Here is a 21,288-nt window from a genome sequence, read left to right as displayed (position 1 = left end):
CCCTACATAAAATCTCAACCCATGAAAGGTGAGGACACATATTATTAAATATACCGTTATATTTCATTCATATACTTACATGATTTATCATATTTAAAATTTTTAAAAAAAGCTTTAACAAATTAACAAAACTAAACTACAAATCTAATTTATTGAATCTTTATTGAAATAGTACTTTATTCAACTGGTTTATTCAATTTGATAATAAAAATACTATTTTATAAGTTATTCTTTTTCCTTAATAATACATTTCTTACATGATATAAAAATATCAATGAGAAATGAACCAAAGATCAAATAGAATAATGCACACCCCTTTATCTTTTATTAAAAATATCACTTTGTCCCTCCCTGAAACACAAACTAATGTTACTCTGATAACTAAAGTTATATTAAATTACATTTTTTTTTTAAAAAAAATTATTATTTACTAGCTATCCAAATAAATATATTATCTAAACTTGGAATTATTTATATTAGTTTGTGTTAACTGTTAAGGGATCTAAATAATAATATGATATTATGCAGGGATTATAAATGAATTTTAATTATTAAGTTAAAAATCAAATAAGTGCAAATTAGAAGGGCTTATTTGCAAAAAAAGAGTGCCAAAACGCGCCGCCTTCTCGATAGTTTCGACCTCTTCCTTCACTCAATTCCGAATAAACTAAACATCATCATTCATTGCTTCGCTTGATATTTATCTTCTCTCCGAGCACCACGACTTCCCACAGCTCTCATTCTCTGTGTCTCTCGAGCTCTCGTTGTCTCGTCTTGGATCATCGATCGATGGTAATCGTGAATCCGCCTGTTGGAGCGACGGTCTCCTCGGTGGAGATCCCTTTGCGCCGGGAAATTCGAGTTCCGATGAGAGCTGGTCGTCGGAAACTAGGGTTTCAACCGAAGTGTGCTCAGGAACGGAGCATGGGGAGAGATAAGGTGTTTCCTGATGGATGGATGGGTTTTCTTGAGGAGCGGGTGAGGAAATGGTTGAGGATGGGTGAGGAGCCGGTGAGGGGGGGTTTGGAGCCGGAGATGGCTCCGGATCACCTTGTTGTCATGGTTCATGGACTTGTTGGAAGGTATGTTGTGCTTTTTCTGGAATTTTTTTTTTTTGATTTGGTTGATTGGTGCTTCGTTGTGAAGTTGGGGGGATTGATGAATAGCTGTTCTGAAATTTAGGAATGTGGGTTGAATTTTGGTCATTATTGATGTGAAGAAACTATAAAACTGTTTTGATGTCATGAGAACAAAAGGCAAGTATTGAATAGGACTATAAAGATGAATTACTATTGTATGGATTATTAGATGCTTCTTTTAGCTTGATTTGGTTTTTTAGAAGTCTTTTTTTATTCTTTTGCAGAAACTGTTAGTCACTGATGATTAAATTACTTCTATTTGCATTGAGTCATACCAAACAAGGATTTGATGGCATGGTCAATTATGGCAAATTGAAACAAATCACTTGCATGAATTGGTTCTGAATGCTCAGCATAGCATTCTATAAACCAACTAGAGATCTGATGGATTTGTATTTTGCTACATTGTTGAAGTTGTGTCGATATTTTGGAATGTTTTTTTTTAAGTGTCTCCCTAGATGGAGAGAGGGGCTTTCTGTTCAGTGTTCATCATAGTTTTCCTGTAATTTTCAGTGCAGAAGATTGGAAATTTGCTGCTGAACAATTTGCGAGAAGGCTTCCGCATAACGTTATTGTTCATTGTGGGTTCTGCTCGCATGATCTCTCTTCTATATATGAATTGTTTGTCTGGTTTTCCTTTTTCTGTTATGGAAGCATTTTATTTCATTATTCATAATATTGGCAAAGTTCAGCCTTCTTCTAGTTATTTATCAAGTAAACTGCACTGATTTATGGATAGACCTGTACTGCATCTATCATAGCATGCATCAGTATCCAAATGATGAAATTTATTTCTTGTAATTTTTATCAATTGCAGTGGCTTATTTCTCACGGAACTCAATTAGCCATGGTACATTTGCTTATCAGCATTTTTGGCTTGTTAAACATGGTTGCTAATGACATAATTTTTGTCACTTTCTCCAGAATATTTTGTGTGGTTATGGAAAAGGTATATTATTAAATAACACTTTAGCACGTCTTTAAAAGTTGCTTGGGCTTATTCCCATTAGACATATTATCATTCATTCAGCATAGATTCATGAGTAATAATACCTTATTAAGGTGGAAGATGAAAGACTATCAAGCAACAAGATTTCTGGTTGGTGATGGTATCAACTAACAGCTAAAAGGTAGCACCAAAATTTGATGATTGGTGTAGTCTGAAGTTCAAAGTTTAAAGTCAAGAAACTTAATTGATGCAGTTATATCACTGTATACGATGTGTTTTGGCTCATATAGAAAAATGATAAAAACACTTATTTATGAGATCTAGATTCATGTTAAATCTCTTCGAGTGCATTTGGTTACCCATGTGATTATGGTGATGTTGAAATTAACTGGAAATACAAAGGAAAGGCAATTCCCCCTAAAGTTGAAATTTTGTTGAAATAAATCCTTTACACCTTTTTGACATTTAATAAATATATAGCATGTGCTGACATTCCATTATTTTTGAGGCATTAAATTGTTGAATTTGAAGCATATCTACTAATGAATTTTTGGATTTAATCTTATTTCCAGGTAGTGAATGCAATGCTACACTATTGACATTTGATGGTGTAGATCTGATGGGTGAAAGGCTAGCTGAAGAGGTAATTTCAGTGAAAGGCCTCTTCTGTATCCTTAATTTCATGTGTTATAGGTTGTCTGGTATCACTATTGAAGTTTTGATCAATTCAACAAATTTTTCCAGACATTATCTTGTGTTTGTTTATGCTGACTGGAGGATGCAATAACTTATACTGTTTGCTTTTACAGTGATAATGTTGTTCTTCCAACGATTATTGGCCTTGTTAATCTGGTTCATCAGAAAGGCTGTGGTAACCTTACTGTTTATGTGATGTAGGTGCAATCTATTTTGAACCGTCAAAGTGGCATCAGAAAAATCTCATTTGTGGCTCACTCATTGGGTGGCTTGATAGCAAGATATGCGATTGGAAGGCTTTACAGTCCTATCATCAAGGAGTCTGCTCATGTCAATGGGACCCCTTCATGTAAAGACAATGTTCTCAACAGTGGTATTGCCGGACTAGTGCCTATGAACTTTATAACCTTTGCCTCACCACATCTAGGTTCAGGGGGGCATAACCAGGTCAGCTTGTGTTACACTTGTTAGGAGTACTTTCTTTCCGAGTAATTGGTTTGTTCAACATTTTTGTTTTGAAAATTTTCTTGGAAGAACAAAAGATATGGAAGATTACTTTAACTGATGTTGATGACTGTTAAAGCAATCCAAAGCAAGGAAACAAACTATTAAAAGAAAAGGGTGTATATCTAAAAAAAGGGCCAAATGTGTGAGCCTGTAAACGTATAAGCAATTTGCGTCTAAGTCTGAACATGAGGAATATTGATAATGCCTTAAAGAAAAGGTTGGTGAACAAAATGACAATCAATTAAAATATGCTCTGTTTGCTCATAAAAAACTAAGTTGTGAGCAATTAAAGTAACACATTTATTATCACAACGAATAGGCATAGATTCAAATTGTGGATATCCCAAAGCATCTAAAAGCCTTTTAAACCAAATAATCTTAGTTGTGGTAGATGCCATAGGCCTAGCTAGAGTACTGCCAAACAGTGCCAAAACAGGGCCATCACTACACTACCTCTCGGCGCTACAATACTGCACAACAATCTTTTTCCTTTCTTTACAACCTAGCTCTTGATATTGTGTTAATATAATTTAAAACAAGAAAATAAGCTATTCAAAGAAAAGAATGTAGAAATGAAGATTAAAAGAATCATTTTTTTCTCCATATAAGGTTGAGGCACAACTCTCTTTAAAAAAGAGAAGGACTAAGGTTTTTTAAAGTTAACCTAAATAGATGTTCATTACTTTCCCAATTTACGTATGTTTAACTTGCTTTTTCCTTCATTACAAGCAATCATCTGGTGTTGATTTTTTAGAAAAATAATTCATAAAATTTTGTGGTATGTTTACCCAACAACTAGTTGTTGTAGACCTTAATAAAAATAACTGATGCTTTGTTGTATTAAGATGCAGTTTATAGTCCAACAGACAATTTTTCTATAACAAACTTACATTGGCGTTTATTGAATATAGTTTAAATAACTCTCTCTTGCAATTACCTTGATCTCTTTTTCCAAGAATTAGCCATTCTTCTGTTCTTTCATAAGTCTACATCAGTTAAACCCAGATTGTAGAGATTCTCTACCATTGGGATGCGCAGCATCCTACATGGACAGAATGGCCTTCCTTCCACAACTGTACACAATAACTTAGATTTTCCCATCAGCGAGGACAACAAAACGACATCTTGTCATAAAGGTGGTTAGGGAGAGGCTCTCATATGCTTGTCAACTTGATATTAACATGTGCCCTCTATAACCCTGGTTGTAGACCAGTATGTGACTTTTTAATGGTTCTGGAATTTCTAAAATTTACCTTTTTTTGGATTTAGCCACTATATAAGAAAATCTAATAGACATCAAATTAGTGAGCTTCTATATGAGATCTTTCTTGTTTCTTATTACTTTATTTTAATTATTTCATCAGCTTCCTTTCCTTTGTGGCCTTCCCTTTTTGGAGCGGAGTGCATCTGAAGCTGCACATCTGATAGTTGGTAGGACAGGAAAGCATCTTTTCTTGACAGATAGTGACGATGGAAAGCCTCCACTTCTCATCCGAATGGCTGGTGATGATGATATTAAGTTCAGGTTCTGGGTCTTCACTTAAGAAACTGCTTGTTGAGGATATTGAAAAGTTAAATTGTTCAGGATATAACCCTTGGGAGATTATGTTTATTTCTTTTATTTATTTATTTATAATCTATTTGTAGGTCAGCATTAAAGTCTTTTAAACGACGTGTTGCCTATGCGAATGCAAATTTTGATCGTATCCTTTCTGATATCAAAAGTATTGATAATTAATGTTGATTAGTTATGGTGTCTTCTGACATTTAACTCGCTGAAAAGATATGGTTGGATGGAGAACATCATCAATTCGCCGCCAACATGAGTTACCAAAAGTATGTTTCATCTGTGGCATTACTTTATGATATAAGGCTTCTTCTTCTATATGACATTGCCCTTTTTTTTTAATCCTGTTAACAGTACCACCTTCTTGTTGCGGATGAGAACTATCCCCATATTGTATATGTTGACAAGGGAAATGCTCAAAGTAGTTGTGGAGATCCAATTTCTGATCTTGAAGTTCACAAATCTGATCTGGAAGGTTTGTTACTATCATAAGCAATTTGATCATTCGAAGTCTTGGTTCTTTCCAAATGATAAATTTATTCAAAGCTTATCAGGTTTTTTTACAATTAAATTCCTGGCAATCGCCTTGGGCTGGATTTTAATTAACATCCTCGTACTGCATCAGAATTTGGGGAACTCCGACAATTAAATTCCTTGAGTCATCTTGTTATTATTTGCAACCAAGTAAATGTGAATTAGATCAGCAGCACTAGGCAATACCTCTGTTCAATCAAAATACTTTTCTTTAGCAAGATATGGTGTTTAACTAATGGATATAACATTGAACCGCATCGTCTACAACATACATGAATCTAATTTATTTTTTAGCTCTTGTTGGGCGATAATGAGAAAATCTTGTATGTATTGTCCTATCTTTTGTGTTATTGAGTAGTTAACTGCTTCTTTTATGGTTGCAGAGGATATGATTAGAGGTCTCACACAATTAAATTGGGAGCGTGTGGATGTAAGCTTTCAGAATAGTAAACAAAGATACATTGCGCATAACACCATCCAGGCAAGAGTTACCATCTTTTAGCCTTACTTATGTTGATGGACCATTTTTTCATGATTGTCCTTGATTCATGATATTTACTACACCTGCCTCTCATTGAGTAATATATCTTCACCCTGGCTCCTAACTGTCTATGCTTCATGATCATTTTTATAGAGTCAACCTGGATTTCAAGTTTCCACGTTAATCAATTTATGTTATTTATGTTTGCAATGAATGCCCCAAGCAGACAACATAGCTAGTCTTTATTTTTTCTATTGAGCTTGCGCAATCTGTAGACCATGAAATTTAATCATAGGTAAATTGTGTATAACTATTATATAAATATATACATGTATATCTTCTAACGTTTCATATTAGCAATAGTTAGTACTTGGTTAATGCTAAAGTAGATATTTGAAGGCAATTAATCAAATTTCATAATGAGCCATATTTGGGGTTGGGTTCATCTCTGTGATAAACCCATAAATAGGATTATAAATATGAAAATTTAAGAACTCAGAGGACCCTCACCCTCTTAGTTATTGTTAGAATGAGGCTATATGGAATATAGAGAGAATGAAGAGAGGAAGAATGAGATGAAGAAGAATGATATTCATGTAGTGATGTATACAAGTATATATAGACACAAGAAGTAAAAGGCTAAAATGGGCTATATAGTAATGGGCTCTTTAACACCCCCCTTCAAACTCAAGGTGGATTAGGATGATCTGAGACACAGAGTTTGAGAAGATGGAATCGATGTTGTTCTCGAGTTTGGGCCTTGGTGAAGAAATCAGCAACTTGAGACTCGGAGTCAGCACATACTTGAAGAAGCAATGGTCGATTCTCGACAATGTGAGCGTGTGAAAAATGCATCAACACCAATATGTTTGGTTAATTCATGCTTCACGGGGTCATTGGCAATCAGTATAGCACCGATGTTGTCACAAAGAAGAGGAGTGGGAGTATTACATGAGACACCAAATTCAGCCAAACGAACCAACGAAGCCATACAATTTCAGATGTGGTAGTAGCAAGTGCCCGAGTTACCTCTCGAGTACTTGAGCGTGACATCTGCGATGCTTTCTTGGACTTCCATGCAAGAAGAGAAGTGCCAAGAAATATGCAATAACCAGTGATGGACCGACGATCAACAGGGTCACTCGCCCAAGTGGAATCCGAGTAAGCGTGAAGCTGAAGCGGACTAGAATGAGCATAAAACAGACGTCGTGATCGTCGTCCCCTAGATAACGCAACACGCCAAGTAAATGACCATAGTGGACGGAGTAGGAGTACTAACGAATCGGCTCAGAGACATGAACAACATGAGCAATATCCGGCCCAGTAGCGGTAAGATAGACAAGGGCGCCCGCAATATGAGCGATAACGAGGAAGGATCCTCTAGTGGTGTGCCATCCATGAGGTCGAGTCGAACATGAAGCTCCATAGGTGTGGCGGCAATCCGTGAATCAGTAAGGCTAGAGCGTACATGAGGTCCTGAATATATTGATGCTGAGAAAGATAGTAACCATCATCCGTAGAAGTCACTCAATCCCCGGAAAATAGATGAGAGGTCTCAAATCAGACATCATAAACTGTTGGCTGAGACGTTGCTTCACAAAAACAATATACTCCATATCATCACCAGTAATCAACATATCATCAACATAAAGCAAAAGCAAAGTGCGACTCATCCGAGAGGTATGAATGAATAATGCGGGATCATGATCATCGGGCAAGAAACCAGCGTACGCACTACGTAACTAAATCGCTTTCAAACCAAGCACGTGGAGCTTGCTTGAGACCATAGAGAGCTCGACGAAGGCGACAAACATAACCTTTAGATGTCTCAATGCCAGGGGGTGGGTGCATGTATACCTCGTGTAAATCACCGTGAAGAAAAAGCATTCTTCACATCCATCCGAGAGATAGTCCAAGAGCGAACAACTGACCACGAGAATCGTGAGTGCGTAGAGTCGGATGAGCCAGCGAGAGCAAAAAGTCTCATCATAATCACGACCATGTGCTCACTGAAAACCACGAGCCACGAGGCGAGCCTTATAGCTGTTCCATCGAACCATCGTGACTTTGTCTTGACCTTGTACACCCACTTGCATGTAATTGGAGTGGGCGTGAGCGGGTAGAGGAACAATATCCCAGCGCCCGTCTTTTTCCGAGTCGAAAAGCTCCTCGACATAGCTAATCGCCACTCATGGATACTAGCCGCCTCCGATAAGTGTTGGGCTCATATACCGCACTCAGATGATAGGAAAACCATATCCATCGCGTGCGTAAATAGTACTACGATCACGAAGGTCATACCCGAGACGCTGAGGCGGTGTAAAAGACCATCGACGACTGTGCATCGAGTATCTGGCCGGAGTATCGAAGGAATAGGAATAGGGAGTTGAGGATCTTGGGGAACTTTAGGCCCTCTGACGATAGTGAAAGAGGAAAGGTGTCGGGAGTCGAGGGATGACGGTATAGCGGAAGATGGATCTGAAGGTGGAACAAGAGATGAAGGAACAACAGGAGACTACATAGTAGGAACTAAGTCCAAAGGAGAAAGTCAAGAAAGCGAAATAGACTGCGGGAAAGGAGAGGAAAAGGGGAGGTCGAGTAGCTAAAGAGTAGAAATAGGACTGACTCGCGTCGAGTGACATCACGAGATATGCGAATCGCGACGAGCGTAAGGGTCATAGCAACGATAACCCTTATGTTCAAGACTATACCCAAGAAAAGACACTCAATCGATTGAGATGCTAACTTAGCACGCTCACGAGGTGCAAGTAAGACATAACAGACAACCAAAGACCCGAAGATGATTATACGAGGAGGAGAGCCAAACAAGATTTCTCCAGGACATTTACCCTGAAGAGAAGATGATGGTTGCATGTTAATGAGATAAACTGATGTGGAAACGCCTCGACCCGAAAACGAGCGGGAACAAAAGACGAAATTAGGGAGAGTCCGAGCGCCTCAATCATGTGACGATGTTTACGTTCAAACGAATCCCATTCTCACGATGAGCACCGGGACAAGAAAGTCGAGGAAGATGTACTCGGATGAGGAGAATTGACGAAAAAGTGAGATGATACTCTCCCGTAATCGAGCGAAAAATCACGAATGGCGAGAGAAAAGCGAGGTGTGAACCATGCTAGCAAATGGTCGATAGATGGATAACAATTGAGATCGATGTTTCATGAAGTAGACCCGTGTATATCTAGAGTAATCATCAATGAAAATGACATAATACTTGTGACCACCTTTGGAAGTAAAAAGGCGAGGACCCCAAACATCGGAATGAACTAAATCAAAAGACGACTAGACTTAGAGATGCTTGCGAATATGGCGGATGTACTTGCTCGCCAAGCTTACAACCCGAACAATGAAAAACCAACATCAATGAGACACGGGGACCCAGGGACACCTCGATGAACTAAGGAGGACAAACGCGAGCCACATAGATGACCTAGGCGATGATGCCACTGCTGGAAAGGTAGCGTAGCGAGGAAAAGCGGATCCTTGAACATGGATCGTAGAGGCGGGGATCCGTGGATAGCGTAGGCATGGTAGAAGGAAGAGGAAGAGAAGACGATCTAGAGCGTAGAGTCCGCGAGAACCACTCACTGGCGATGGCTGCATCTAATCGCGACTTTGGTCCGACGGTCTCGCACATAGCAAGAAGAATCATCAAACCCAACAAAAGCAGGTGAAGGTCGGTGAAGTCGACCAATGGGACATAAGATTCATAGGCAGTGAGGAACGAGGGACACATCGAGAGCAATAGAATCGAGAAGTAGAAAGAATCCCTTGATGTGAAAGCGTAACAAGAAGTTCCATCACTGATGCGAATATACGTACTCATCGGGAGCGAGGTTTGCGGGATGAAAGGCGAGAATCATCGGAGGTCATGTGAAAAAGAAGCCCTGAGTCTAAAAACCCAAGAGGAAGTAGTAGTACCCGAGGTCGACATTGAGGCGGCCGGATCCGGATGCACGGACGGGAGGATCGAAGAAGCCCGTGAGCAACTCCGCGACGAGATCCGGAGGAGCGCCGATCCAGAAACTCGAAGCCAGCTCAGATGCAACTTGAAGCGATCTCGAGCACGATGACTGCCTTCTTGCAATGGAGTGCGGTGATAGAGTCAGCGGAAGGACTCTTAATCACCGCGAGCCGATGAGAAGTCGCCAAAAACAGGTAGTGAGATCACCTGAGTAGTAGCAAGAGCACGAAGACGTGTCTCCTCAGCGAATCAAGGCGCAAGTGCTTCAAAGAAAGGTCGAAGAGGATTACGTCAAGAAGTTTCGAAGCGTCAGACGGGCTCAAACTCGGAGCGGAGGCGCATCACAAAGCCCGAAACACGAGGTTTTGTTGCTCATGTTTTTCTTTTGCAGCACAATTCTTGCAACCAGAGCATCCCTTTGGCACCATAGCATCCAATTGATCAGATACACGAGTGAATACCGTGTAGAATTCCTCCACTGATAGATCCTGTTGTTGAAGACTATGCAGGTTTTGTAGTAGGGAGAACCGGAGTGCCTCACTGGTGTGTAGATAACGTTGTTGAAGATAGTCCCAAATTTCTTTTTGCGATAAATGATCAATAAAGCTCATCCTGATGGAAACGTCAGTACTCATGCACAAGATAGCCATGACACGATCATCGGCAACCCGCCAAGCCTTGACACCGGACCGCATGAGTCGTCGCCTCATTAGGGAGGATCGTCGAGTAGATGAGAGGCTAGACCAATTGATCGCAAAGAGCATGCGTCATCGAAAAATGCCCACTCACGATAATTTTGACCGTTAAGTCTAATGTCGATGTGAGGAAGAGCACCACTGCCAATAATCGGGTCGGAGGGATCGAATCGGGATTGACATTTTTTAACACTCGCGCACAATTCTGCTTTTTTATGTTCTTTGTGCTATGTATCGTATGTCGATCGTGTGTGTATCATCGCTGTCGTATCGTGTGTCGTATCGCTGTGCACATCATCGTGGGCAGTCACATCGCGTGTGTCTGTGCTGCACATCATCCGTCGCTGTCACTATATGTCGATCGCATGCACATCATCGTGAGTGCCATCGCGTAGTGTCGATCGATGTACATCAGCGTCTTGTTGTCACGTAGTGTCGGTGCTGAAGAAGGAGAAGAGGGACCGGCGACTTGAGGGAAGGAGAAGACCGAGCGGCGACTTGAGAAAGAAGGTCGGCGTCTTGAGGGAGGCCGACAACTTTAGGATGGGAAAAATATCGGCGACTTGACGCGGAGGCCGCGGAGATGACCCGGAGAAGATAACGATGGTGACCGGTGAGAAAGAGAAAGGTCGGCGTCTTGAGGGAGGCCAACAACTTGAGCGGAGGACGGAGGAGATGACCCGGAGAAGATGACGATGATGACCGGTGAGAAAGAGAAGGGTCGGCTTCTTGAGGGAGGCCAACAAGTTGACGGAGGAGGCCGGCGGAGATGACCGGAGTTAAATTTCTAAACCCTCTCTGATACCATGTTAGAATGAGGCTATATGGAATATAGAGAGAATGAAGAGAGGAAGAATGAGATGAAGAAGAATGATATTCATGTAGTGATGTATACAAGTATATATAGACACAAGAAGTAAAAGGCTAAAATGGGCTATATAGTAATGGGCTCTTTAACAGTTATTACTTTTAAGACGAGACATCGATTTATTTCATAAGATACCCATTTTGAAAAATGATTCAATCAATGGAATTTCCCTACTTCAAGACTTTTACTTGAGGTTCTGGTAAATGGCACATGATTATTGGTGACCTTCTGAAAAGCTCATTCGGCTTTAACCAAGTCCTTCAGTGTATACTGAATGCATAGCAGATATGTTATTGAGAGGTTCTGAATTTGTTATTTAAAAAAGTCCATGCAAAAGTTAATTTATGAGAGCTTATTTTAAGATACTTTAAGTGTCATCTGTTTACATTGCCGTATATAAACATATCCCAGGAGTGCAGTTTTTTTTCCTGAGAGTTGGTGGTTGACAAGGCAAATTATCAGCTCCACGACCCTTTTTACATGACTTGTAAATTAAGAATATAACAAATCTCAGTTTCACTGTGACAAGACTTTTTGAGTTATTGGCTCAATTCTTCTTTAAAAAATATCTTTAGGAATCAGTCCCCTACATAAGATGCTATAGGTCAACATGGCACCAGTATGATTAGTTTTCCATTTTATTGATTGCTCATAACAATCAACGTGCATTACCTCTCACTCAAATGTTAACTAATTACATATCTGTGTTTTTTATCCTGCGAGTTTGTTTTCTTTGACTGCTTTGTGTTTGACAGCCTCTTATACGTGCTAAACATTATCCAGGTGAAGAGCTATTGGTTGAACTCAGATGGTGCTGATGTGGTATCCCATATGATAGATAATTTTCTTATCTAGTTCGTCTGCAAATCCTTTGGCTCACATGTTGATTGGAAGGCTAGAGAGGCTCAATTGCATGTGTAGTTTGTACACTAGAGCGTGCACATTTTTGTTGATGAGTGAATTGTATATACATTATATTTCATATCCTGATTACTATTTTGATGTAGATGCTGATTTTATTTGGTAAAGTTTTGTATCACATATTGGACAGTAATCAGTATCTGTCATTCACCATCAATCCCTCGTGAGAATCAGCTGTCAATATTTGTTCAACTGTTCTCTACCGTCTCCTTTTTAACTTATGATGTAATGGGCATTATTATTATTATTTCTTTTTACAATTGTGTTAGAATCATTCAATCGTATAGTTATACATGCAATTTATAACTTCTTTTGTTGGTTGAATGCCTTGTGAGCGTGTTTTGAATACAAGCTTCGGGCCAATGAAAATTTCAAATTCTAAACTGCATTTTAAAATAGTGTAGCAGGTGACACATAACTGATTTGGCATGAGAGTTTGATGCTAAATATATGAACAAATTTAATGTTGGAATATCAGCTGTAGAGACCTAAAATACAAGGATTAAAGTTTTTGATCATCTGAATACTTGATGGGGGTAAGCCTTAATTTGCCTCATAAATTAAGTGGTGATATATAATTTATAGTAGTTCATAAAGAAAGGGTGTTTATGCAATTTCTGAAATTGATGTAATAATTCTTTTATGTTAAAAGTTTGTTTTTGTGTCTCGTGTACTGGAAATTGTACAAAACAGTATTCATCTCTGGACTTGATCTATTCTTGAAAGTGTTAGCAGGTGTTAGCAAAAATCTGATGAAACGCAGGTTTTGCAGTATGGTGAAGGAACACTGAACTCTCTCATAATTCCAGCATCTTACCTGGATTGAAGGTCAGTCCCTTCTTAGTTGTTGAAAATCATTAGAACTCATCTGAAAGTGCATCTGCATCTTTCCAAGTCTATTATCAACAATTTATTGTCTTTTTGTTATAATTGATTTATGATACCTATTTTTAACTGCTTGTGATGAACTGTGAATTCATATGTTGCTTTGTTGTTTTGCTGAAGCAATGTGCATTTTGTACCTTACTGTTTTTAGTTCTTTTGTTGCATGATTGCTAATGTGAATTTACACTGCTTTCATCTTCGTATATTGCTTTGTGACTCAAAATAAACTATGTGTTGATTGTAGAGAAAACAGTATTGTTAGATCTGTAAAATTAATGATTATGGCTACTTTAAATTGTTTTCTTGTTAGAATCTTCATTCTTGATAGGCCCAAATGGAAGATTGAACATTTTTATCATATCTTGGCTGCTTTAGGCATCTGTGATGTGTTGCTAACTTGCTATATGGCTGAAATTTCAATTTGTTCTTTGGTGTAAAAATAATCCTGTTGAAGAATTTTGGTATTTTGGTTTGGAATCAACCAAAATAACTGAAAAGGAATAAACACAGAAAAAAAAAATAGTTTATATATGTTGTATATTTGCTTGATTGATTGTGAAGTCATTAACTATGTGACATAAACCTTGGGGAAAACACTTAGTCATGATTTTTGCAAAGGTAGATGGGACAAAGAAACATGTTCCGACTGATTTGCGCAATACATTTTGATTATGATTATTAAGTGCATGTTTAGAATGGGGAAATATTTTTTTTTACGAAGTATCAGTTGACTCTGCCAGCTTCAGTTGTAGGAGCTAACACGTAGGATGTGATTGCCATACATAATAATTTGATGGTCAGGAGTCCAAGGGGCTTTTGACACTGAATGAAAACCTAAGATTTTGGCATTGTACTCTCTCATGGAATGCCCCATCTGCCAGTACCTAAAGTATATTTGGAGCCATTTCATTTTTGGTATGAAGTTCCAGTATCAACCTTCAATAGTCTATGGGAACTTCTTGGTTGATATATGATTTGATTACATGGATTTTCCATTCGATCAGTGAAGTATCTATAGGTCTGATGGAACACAACCAGCAGTGAAAAGAAAAATTCTAGGGCAACACCACCATTGAGAAATTGAAGTTTAGGGTGCAAATTGGATTAGATATGCTTGTAGGCGTGGTTGTAAATGATAGGTAGTTTGTATCATATTGGCTCATATGGTGCTAAACTAGTGTGTAAAGTTTCTCATATAAGGATGCATGCTCAGAATTGAAACTAAAAGAACCTGACAAGGGCCTGAGCAAGTGATGGAGTGTTAAATTATCCAGAATAATTAACCATAAAAGCTTAAGACTCCTTGTTACACACTTGCCCCTTAGAGATAACTTGTAACCTAAGCAGTTAACAAGTAAATACCCTCTAGGCAGAATGCTATGAAAACAAAGGGGCAGGCATTAGAGTAATAGTATATGTTTAGAATATAAGGATTGTAATGTTTTTTGGTTGATGTTTATAAAATCCTAATTCTATTCGTATTTAAAGAGTGGTATGCCTCAAATTTTATAACGATGATCAAATTAAATCCTTTTCTTCAATAGTTTGTTTACTTGTTTTGGATTTAATTAACATGGTATTAGAGCTTGGTTTGCTAGTTTGGTTTGTTTGTGATCTGACTGGTTAAAATAGATTAGCGCATATCAAGGGGCAGATTAGAGTAACTAATTGTCCCACATCAATTAATTTTAAAAATATGCATTTGAACATCTAAAAGATATTATTGCCATTATACTCTAAGCTTATATTATTACTTATATTATTACTCCAAGAGGGTATTTTCTGAAAGGCAGAGAAATTAAGGATTTTAAACTTCGGATGGAGCTATGTGTAAAAATTTAAACAAAATCTAAGTAATCCTTTTTTTCACTTTGTAAGAGTCATTCAACTTCGTGTCTTCAATATGCCAAGTGACAGGAGAAATTGAGTTTTACCTCTGCATGTTCATCTTTATTTCTTAATATTGCAATTATAGCATATCATGAATACTGGTGAGAAATTTTAGATGTTTATTATTTCAAACATTTGTCAGGTGATCATGTCATGTAATTTACAAGCATAGTGATTGCCAAAAATGTTATTGTGTTGCACTCGCAATTTACATTGGACCAAAAATTCTGGATCTTGGTGCTTCTTGGGTCCGGAGATGTTAGGTATTGACAGTAGATGGGTTTCCTTTGTATCCATTAGTACCTTATTCCTTCATTCTTCACTAGAGCCACATTTGCAAGAAAACCGGTAGATAGAGAATAATCAGAATTCCTGTATGACATTAAATTATAAGGAACTTGACCTAGACTTACCGGTCTACTCTTCAATTCTGCTCTGCACAAGCCTCTGACAACTGCAAATCTGATGAGCCATCAGTGTTTTCCTTCAGCAAATTTGATAGGCTTCGACAAAACTGGATTTCATGGTCGCATGAGAAATACAAATATTTTAATTTCTTTTACCAGTTAAGAGATTTGATTACCTCATTGTACACTAGTAGTTCCCCTGCAGATTTAGATATCTCTACCACACAATTTGTTGGTGTGACCTCAGTGACCTGCAAATTTTACAAAACTTGGTTGCTATGTGTTGTTGTCTGTTCTGACCTTTTGTCACTCATGCATGATCAAGTGCTCTTACCTCTGCTGATACCGTAAAGAATGATTTGCATCTTGCTAGCTTTTTTCTTTGATGAAGTTTAATCTGAAACTTTAGAAAAGTGAATATGATGATGGCTGCAAAAATTACTGTTTGTCTGGCATAACACAAAAGAGAACCACAAGAATCATACCTTTGAATTATTTATCCGTTCCACAGACAGGCAAGCGCCTTTAGCAGCAACCTCGATTTTTTCTATTGTTTCATCAACTGAATGTGTCGAGCCAAATTTCGTTTTCTGATTACTGTTTTCCTAGTGAATTATGTTCACAGATGTTATTAGCCTCCATTTTACTGACACAAATGAGAGAAGATTTAATTCTATGCACCTGCTTCTCAAAAAGACCTGATAAATCAAGGTCATTTGACATTGCAATGAGTTGAAATGCATTGATGAAGTTGTTAGATTTTTCTCTGACAGTTTGGTCGGTTATCTCCTGCACAAAGTCTCAAAGTCAATTCGACTTGCATGATCAGAATAATAAATTTCTTTCTGCAAAGATGAAATGCTCACATCTGTTTTATCGGACACTACGGGAGAAATATCTAAGTTGACATTCTCTTCATTCTCTGTTACAGGTGAAGGTGTGTAATCTACTCGAAACCACTCATCTTCCAGAAGTTCTGCTACCGTTGCTCGCTACATGGAGACAAAGGTAAACTTCATTTCAAACCAAGTAAATCATGTCACCTTCTCTATTTATATTTCTACATTTCTCATGAAACATTCATCGATGATTTCGCAAAGGAGTTCGTATATAAGTTATTACCCTTATTGCCAATGGGTCTAATATTCTGGAAATCAATCTTCGTTGTTCGTCTGTGAACCAGGCTGGACATGTATATTCTGCCCTTGTTATCTGTCGGAAGAACATCAGATCATCATCGATGTCACAGAAATTTCGTATTTGATTCGAAGAAGATAATAATACCTTTCTATACAAGTTTGTCAGACTACGATCTTCAAATGGGAGATGTCCAGCAAGCAACTCGAAGAGAATCACGCCGCAAGACCACATATCCGCGGCTGCGCCTTCGTAATTGTTATGTGCTATCACCTATCATTTTCGATTATACGCAAAAGTCATCAATTGATTTCTTTTTATTTGGTTCTTTATTCTTTTGTTCATGTGCTAACAATGAATAATTTCAGCAAAAGGTTGTCAATGATGTGGTCAAATGAATGCAATATGTTGGTTGTTATAATTTACAAATCATGGAAACAAAAAAAGAAAATTGTGAATTATTTATTTCTTTTTTTATTAATGGTTAAATAGATGTTTTTGTCTTACTACCTCAGGAGCTACATAACTTGGTGACCCACAGGATGTAGACAACATAGTCTCCTGGCTGCATAATTCATTGAAAATGAAAGAAAATTAATTATTATTGAACAATATAATAAATTAATAAAATTATTTATTGGGGCCCAATGTTCTTCAGAGCTATATTTCAATTTAATTACATAATTTTTTTTTTCACTCACCTTTTTTAATACACTTAATCCGAAATCTGAAACTTTGATATTTCCTTCTTGATCTAATAATAGATTTTCCGGCTGTTTACTCAGCATAAAAAAATAATAATTAATCAGAGATATTAAGAAGAAAAAGTAATGTGTTTGCCAAAATAGAATTATGCTTTAAATGATATAATTTTTGTCTGTTTTCTCTAAATGAATTAGAACTACTATTATGAAATAATGGCATAATATATATGGTCAGTTTGTTCAATATAAAAAAGAAATTAATAAAGATATTAAAATAAAAACCACTAGAGATACAAACAATGCACAATTTGAAAGAGCAGAAGCTTCTTCTCATCTATTTTTCTTTTTTTTTTTATTCAATTAACATTTATCCAAAATGATAGCAAATAATTCATCTAAAAACTGAATCCAATGTTTGAAATAGAACACTGAAAATTAATATAAAGAATATTAAATAAAATTAAAAAAAAAAGAGTTTTAGTTTTAAACCTTGAGATCTCTATGGTATACACCTTTGCTATGACAGTAATCCACAGCATCAATTAATTGTTGGAAATACTTCCTTGCTTCTTTCTCTTCCAATCTCTTCAAATACAACTGGACAATATATATAAATTAATCAAAACCATAAAAATTATAAAAAAAATCAAAACCATGTTATAATCCCTCACCATCTTATCTGAAAGTTGTCCTCCTGATGCATACTCCATCACTAAATATATCTTGCTCTTTGTTGCAATTACCTATATATATAAGAAATCTATCAACAAATTAGAATTAAATCCAAAAACCAAAAGAAAAAGAAAAATAAAAATAAAATAATGTTTGAAGAACCTCATGTATCTTGACTATATTGGGATGATGAAGAAGCTTCATAGTACTAATCTCTCTTTTCACCTAATTAAACAAAACATACATATAAAATTAACAAGAAAAACAAGAAAAGAAAAAGATTAGATTAAATATAAAAAGAATGAAATAAATAAAAAAATAACATAAATATATATATATATATACTTGATCCATGAGCTTGTTATCCAAAACCATCTTCTTGTCAATGATCTTAATGGCAACTCTATCATTAGTGTCCATATTGAACCCAAGCTTCACCTTTGCAAAGTTACCTTCACCAATGGTCCTTCCCAGATGATACTTTCCAACACTTGCTGCAAATCCCATTTCTTTTTTCCTTTTTTTCCTTCTTTTCTATCTCTTTAATTATCTTTGATCTTCTCTTCAACTCTTCTCCTTCTTCTCCTTCTTCTTCTTCTCCACTTGTTGATTATAAAACATCAGTGAACCTAAACTTCTCTTGTTTTTACACCTTAAAAAGGAAAAAGTTACATGCATCTACATACATACATACATACATACATACATACATATATATATATGTATATGTAACTTATGATCTCTAATGTTTGGTCAAAGAAAGAAAGAGATAAAAAAGAATGTGAACTTTGGATGATGATGATTATAAAAGAATTAATAAAGAAAGCTCAAACTAATTACATGAGATTTGAAGATGATGGAGAGAAAGAGAAGAGAAAGTTAGAATGAGAGAGAGAGAGAGAGAGAGAGAGAGAGAGAGAGAGAGAGAGAGAGAGGAGTAGTTGAGGAAAGAAAGAGAGAGAGAAAGAGAAGCCGGGAACGTGATTTGAATGGAAGGTATTACTTCTAGATCTTTGCATTCTTGCACCAGAGAAAGTCACTTAACAAAGTTACCAACCCTTTTAAAAATATATATATATATATATATCAATTATTGTTGTTAGATTATGAAATTGGGAGAACAAGCCCAACAAACTTCTAGTCTATTTGGCATTGATTTGCCTGGGTAGAATATTTGGAAGTCATTTTGCCTGGTTATGGAACTAGGGTATTCCCTCGTTTCAGCCTATTATATTCTGACATGTGTCATATATGATATTATTATTATTTTTTTTGTGATTTGGGAGACATGTGTCGTATTTTTAATAGATTGGAATTAGGGGATATTTTAATTTCAGAACGAGGCAAGATAACCTTGAATACTTTATAAATCTTATTGAGGAGTTGAATTCAAATTTCAACTCACACATAGTGAGTGAAGTAGCACATTCTCCTGTCATAACTTGTCTGGTTTATTTTAAAAAAAATTGTGAAAATAATAATATTAATTCTCTTATAATTAATAGTTTACACTAATTTGAAGTCAATTTTTGTAGTCTTGTTTTAATTATAAACCAGTGGATTTAATCTAATTTATTGTTTTTTTAATTTTATGTTCATTTTAATAATTAATCATAATAACTATATTGTAAAAACGAATATTAAAAAATATATATTAGAGTCTATTTTTTCAATAAACAAAATATATATTTATATGGTACACTAGTTTTTTTTCAAAAATTAAATAAAACACTAAAATATATTAGAAAGACTAGCACTATACTAATTATTCTATTTTAAGAAACTTTGTATTCATAATTAATTAAAATTATATATAATTATATATTTAGTATATATATATATTTTTTATAATTATGTTCATTCTCAATTTTTCCCCACATAATATATATATATATATATATATATGGTCTTATAAGAACTATAAATGGTGTTAATTTGCTCATGCTTTTATAGAATATAGAGTGTTTTTTATAGCTTCTTTTATTTATGTCTACATGTTGTTGTGGAGTGTCCCAGCACATGTGGATGGTGCAAACTTGGCAATCTTTTCACATGATATCTTCACCATTTATTTCAATATTTATTATTATTATTATTTAAAGAAAATTATTTCATTTCATTTGACTTTATTTTCTTTTCTCATATTAAATCTCCTTCACAAATATGATTAATGGCCAAAAGATGAAAGTGACCTAAAGAAAAAGATTATCATCACCACTTCTCCATTTTTCGTGACAGATATTGATCACCTCAAATGTCAAAAGTGAAAAATAATTTAACCAAAAAAAATATAATTATGCATAGAAATTACGTTACTTATTGAATTTTTTAAACTTATATATTATCAAATATCATTTGTGAATATCCATAGACGTTGACATATGATAAAAAAATTAAAAGAGTGATTGAAAGAAATGATATAGGAAAAAAATGAGAAACCCGGGTGCTATTAAATGATGATCCAATAGTCTTTGGGGGTGTCCATAAATTCAAAATTTATAGATGTCCCCAAATGATGAAGTGATAAGGGAAGAAATGAGGAACCCGGGGGCTATTAAATGGTGATCCAATGATCTTCGGGGGTATCCATAAATTCAAAATTTATAGACGTCATCAAATGATGTGTCGTTTATATATATATATATATATATGATGTATTATAGAAAAGAGTACAAGCTGCTTCTTGAAAGTATGGTTCATAAGAATGAGAAGAATCCCATTGTCATTCATTACTAGTATAATTTTGGAGGCACTCTTTGTACTTGCATGAGATTCTTCTAAACCATATGAAGATCTCTTCCTTTTTTTATACCTTCATTTACTCACATTCATTCTTAGAAAATAAAAATAATAATTAAATTATTCGAACTTAAAAATGTAAATCATAAAAAGACATAATTATTAATGTTGACTTATTTTTTTTAAAAAATAAACAAACATATTGCTTATCAAAATATATAAAAAGAAAATATTAATTGGAGATTCAAAAAGACAATTAATTGCCTATTTTAAGAAACCAAATTATATCTTGTAATTTAGTTCAAATTTCAACAAGATAACAAGCATGGAAGGAAGTTCTTTAATGGTACAATGGAAATTAATGGCCAAATTATTTTTCTTTAATTAAAGGAACAAAAATTAAATGTGATATGGCTAAAAAATAAAAATAATAAAAAGAAAAAGAAAACTACATCAATGATTTGACATATTTTGATATCAAGGCTTGTTTAACATATGTGCATTCTGTTGGC

General features: G+C 35.8%; 2 protein-coding genes across 3 annotated transcripts; one reads left to right on the top strand and one right to left on the bottom strand.

Annotated features, from left to right (window-relative positions):
• Nucleotides 1-626: 626 nt before the first annotated feature.
• Nucleotides 627-12,597, top strand: LOC120268897. 2 transcript variants are annotated; one of them, XM_039276157.1, is made up of 11 exons: nt 627-1,082; nt 1,653-1,720; nt 1,957-1,989; nt 2,661-2,731; nt 2,986-3,231; nt 4,656-4,816; nt 4,939-4,994; nt 5,075-5,127; nt 5,213-5,333; nt 5,776-5,873; nt 12,205-12,597. In XM_039276157.1, exons 1-11 carry the CDS (start codon nt 790-792, stop codon nt 12,274-12,276), a joined length of 1,272 nt encoding a protein of 423 aa, XP_039132091.1. In that variant the 5' UTR covers nt 627-789; the 3' UTR covers nt 12,277-12,597. The 2 variants fall into 2 exon arrangements, with proteins under 2 accessions (XP_039132091.1, XP_039132092.1); XM_039276158.1 differs by lacking the exon at nt 1,957-1,989 and having other exon boundaries at nt 628-1,082.
• Nucleotides 12,598-15,216: 2,619 nt separating this feature from the next.
• Nucleotides 15,217-18,926, bottom strand: LOC120268896 (CBL-interacting serine/threonine-protein kinase 21). Its single transcript, XM_039276156.1, is given in 16 exon segments — nt 15,217-15,439; nt 15,531-15,631; nt 15,701-15,775; nt 15,859-15,921; nt 16,010-16,129; nt 16,206-16,313; nt 16,391-16,516; nt 16,647-16,736; nt 16,809-16,934; nt 17,172-17,216; nt 17,218-17,226; nt 17,363-17,434; nt 17,855-17,962; nt 18,037-18,108; nt 18,200-18,262; nt 18,383-18,926. Coding segments are annotated over 15 exon segments (1,329 nt in total). The 5' UTR covers nt 18,545-18,926; the 3' UTR covers nt 15,217-15,439; nt 15,531-15,541.
• Nucleotides 18,927-21,288: the final 2,362 nt, after the last annotated feature.

The sequence above is a fragment of the Dioscorea cayenensis genome, chromosome 9 (genome assembly GCF_009730915.1).
Source record: "Dioscorea cayenensis subsp. rotundata cultivar TDr96_F1 chromosome 9, TDr96_F1_v2_PseudoChromosome.rev07_lg8_w22 25.fasta, whole genome shotgun sequence".
Taxonomy (NCBI): Eukaryota; Viridiplantae; Streptophyta; class Magnoliopsida; order Dioscoreales; family Dioscoreaceae; genus Dioscorea; species Dioscorea cayenensis.
This window is presented reverse-complemented; position numbering and strand designations above follow the sequence as displayed.

Bases quoted from the DNA above. Each gene is read 5' to 3' on its own strand.
- LOC120268897 (XM_039276157.1), top strand. From the start codon at position 790: ATGGTAATCGTGAATCCGCCTGTTGGAGCGACGGTCTCCTCGGTGGAG. The intron at 1,083-1,652 runs GTATGTTGTGCT...TGTAATTTTCAG, and splicing joins GTTCATGGACTTGTTGGAAG to TGCAGAAGATTGGAAATTTG. The intron at 5,874-12,204 runs GCAAGAGTTACC...AACATTATCCAG, and splicing joins TTGCGCATAACACCATCCAG to GTGAAGAGCTATTGGTTGAA.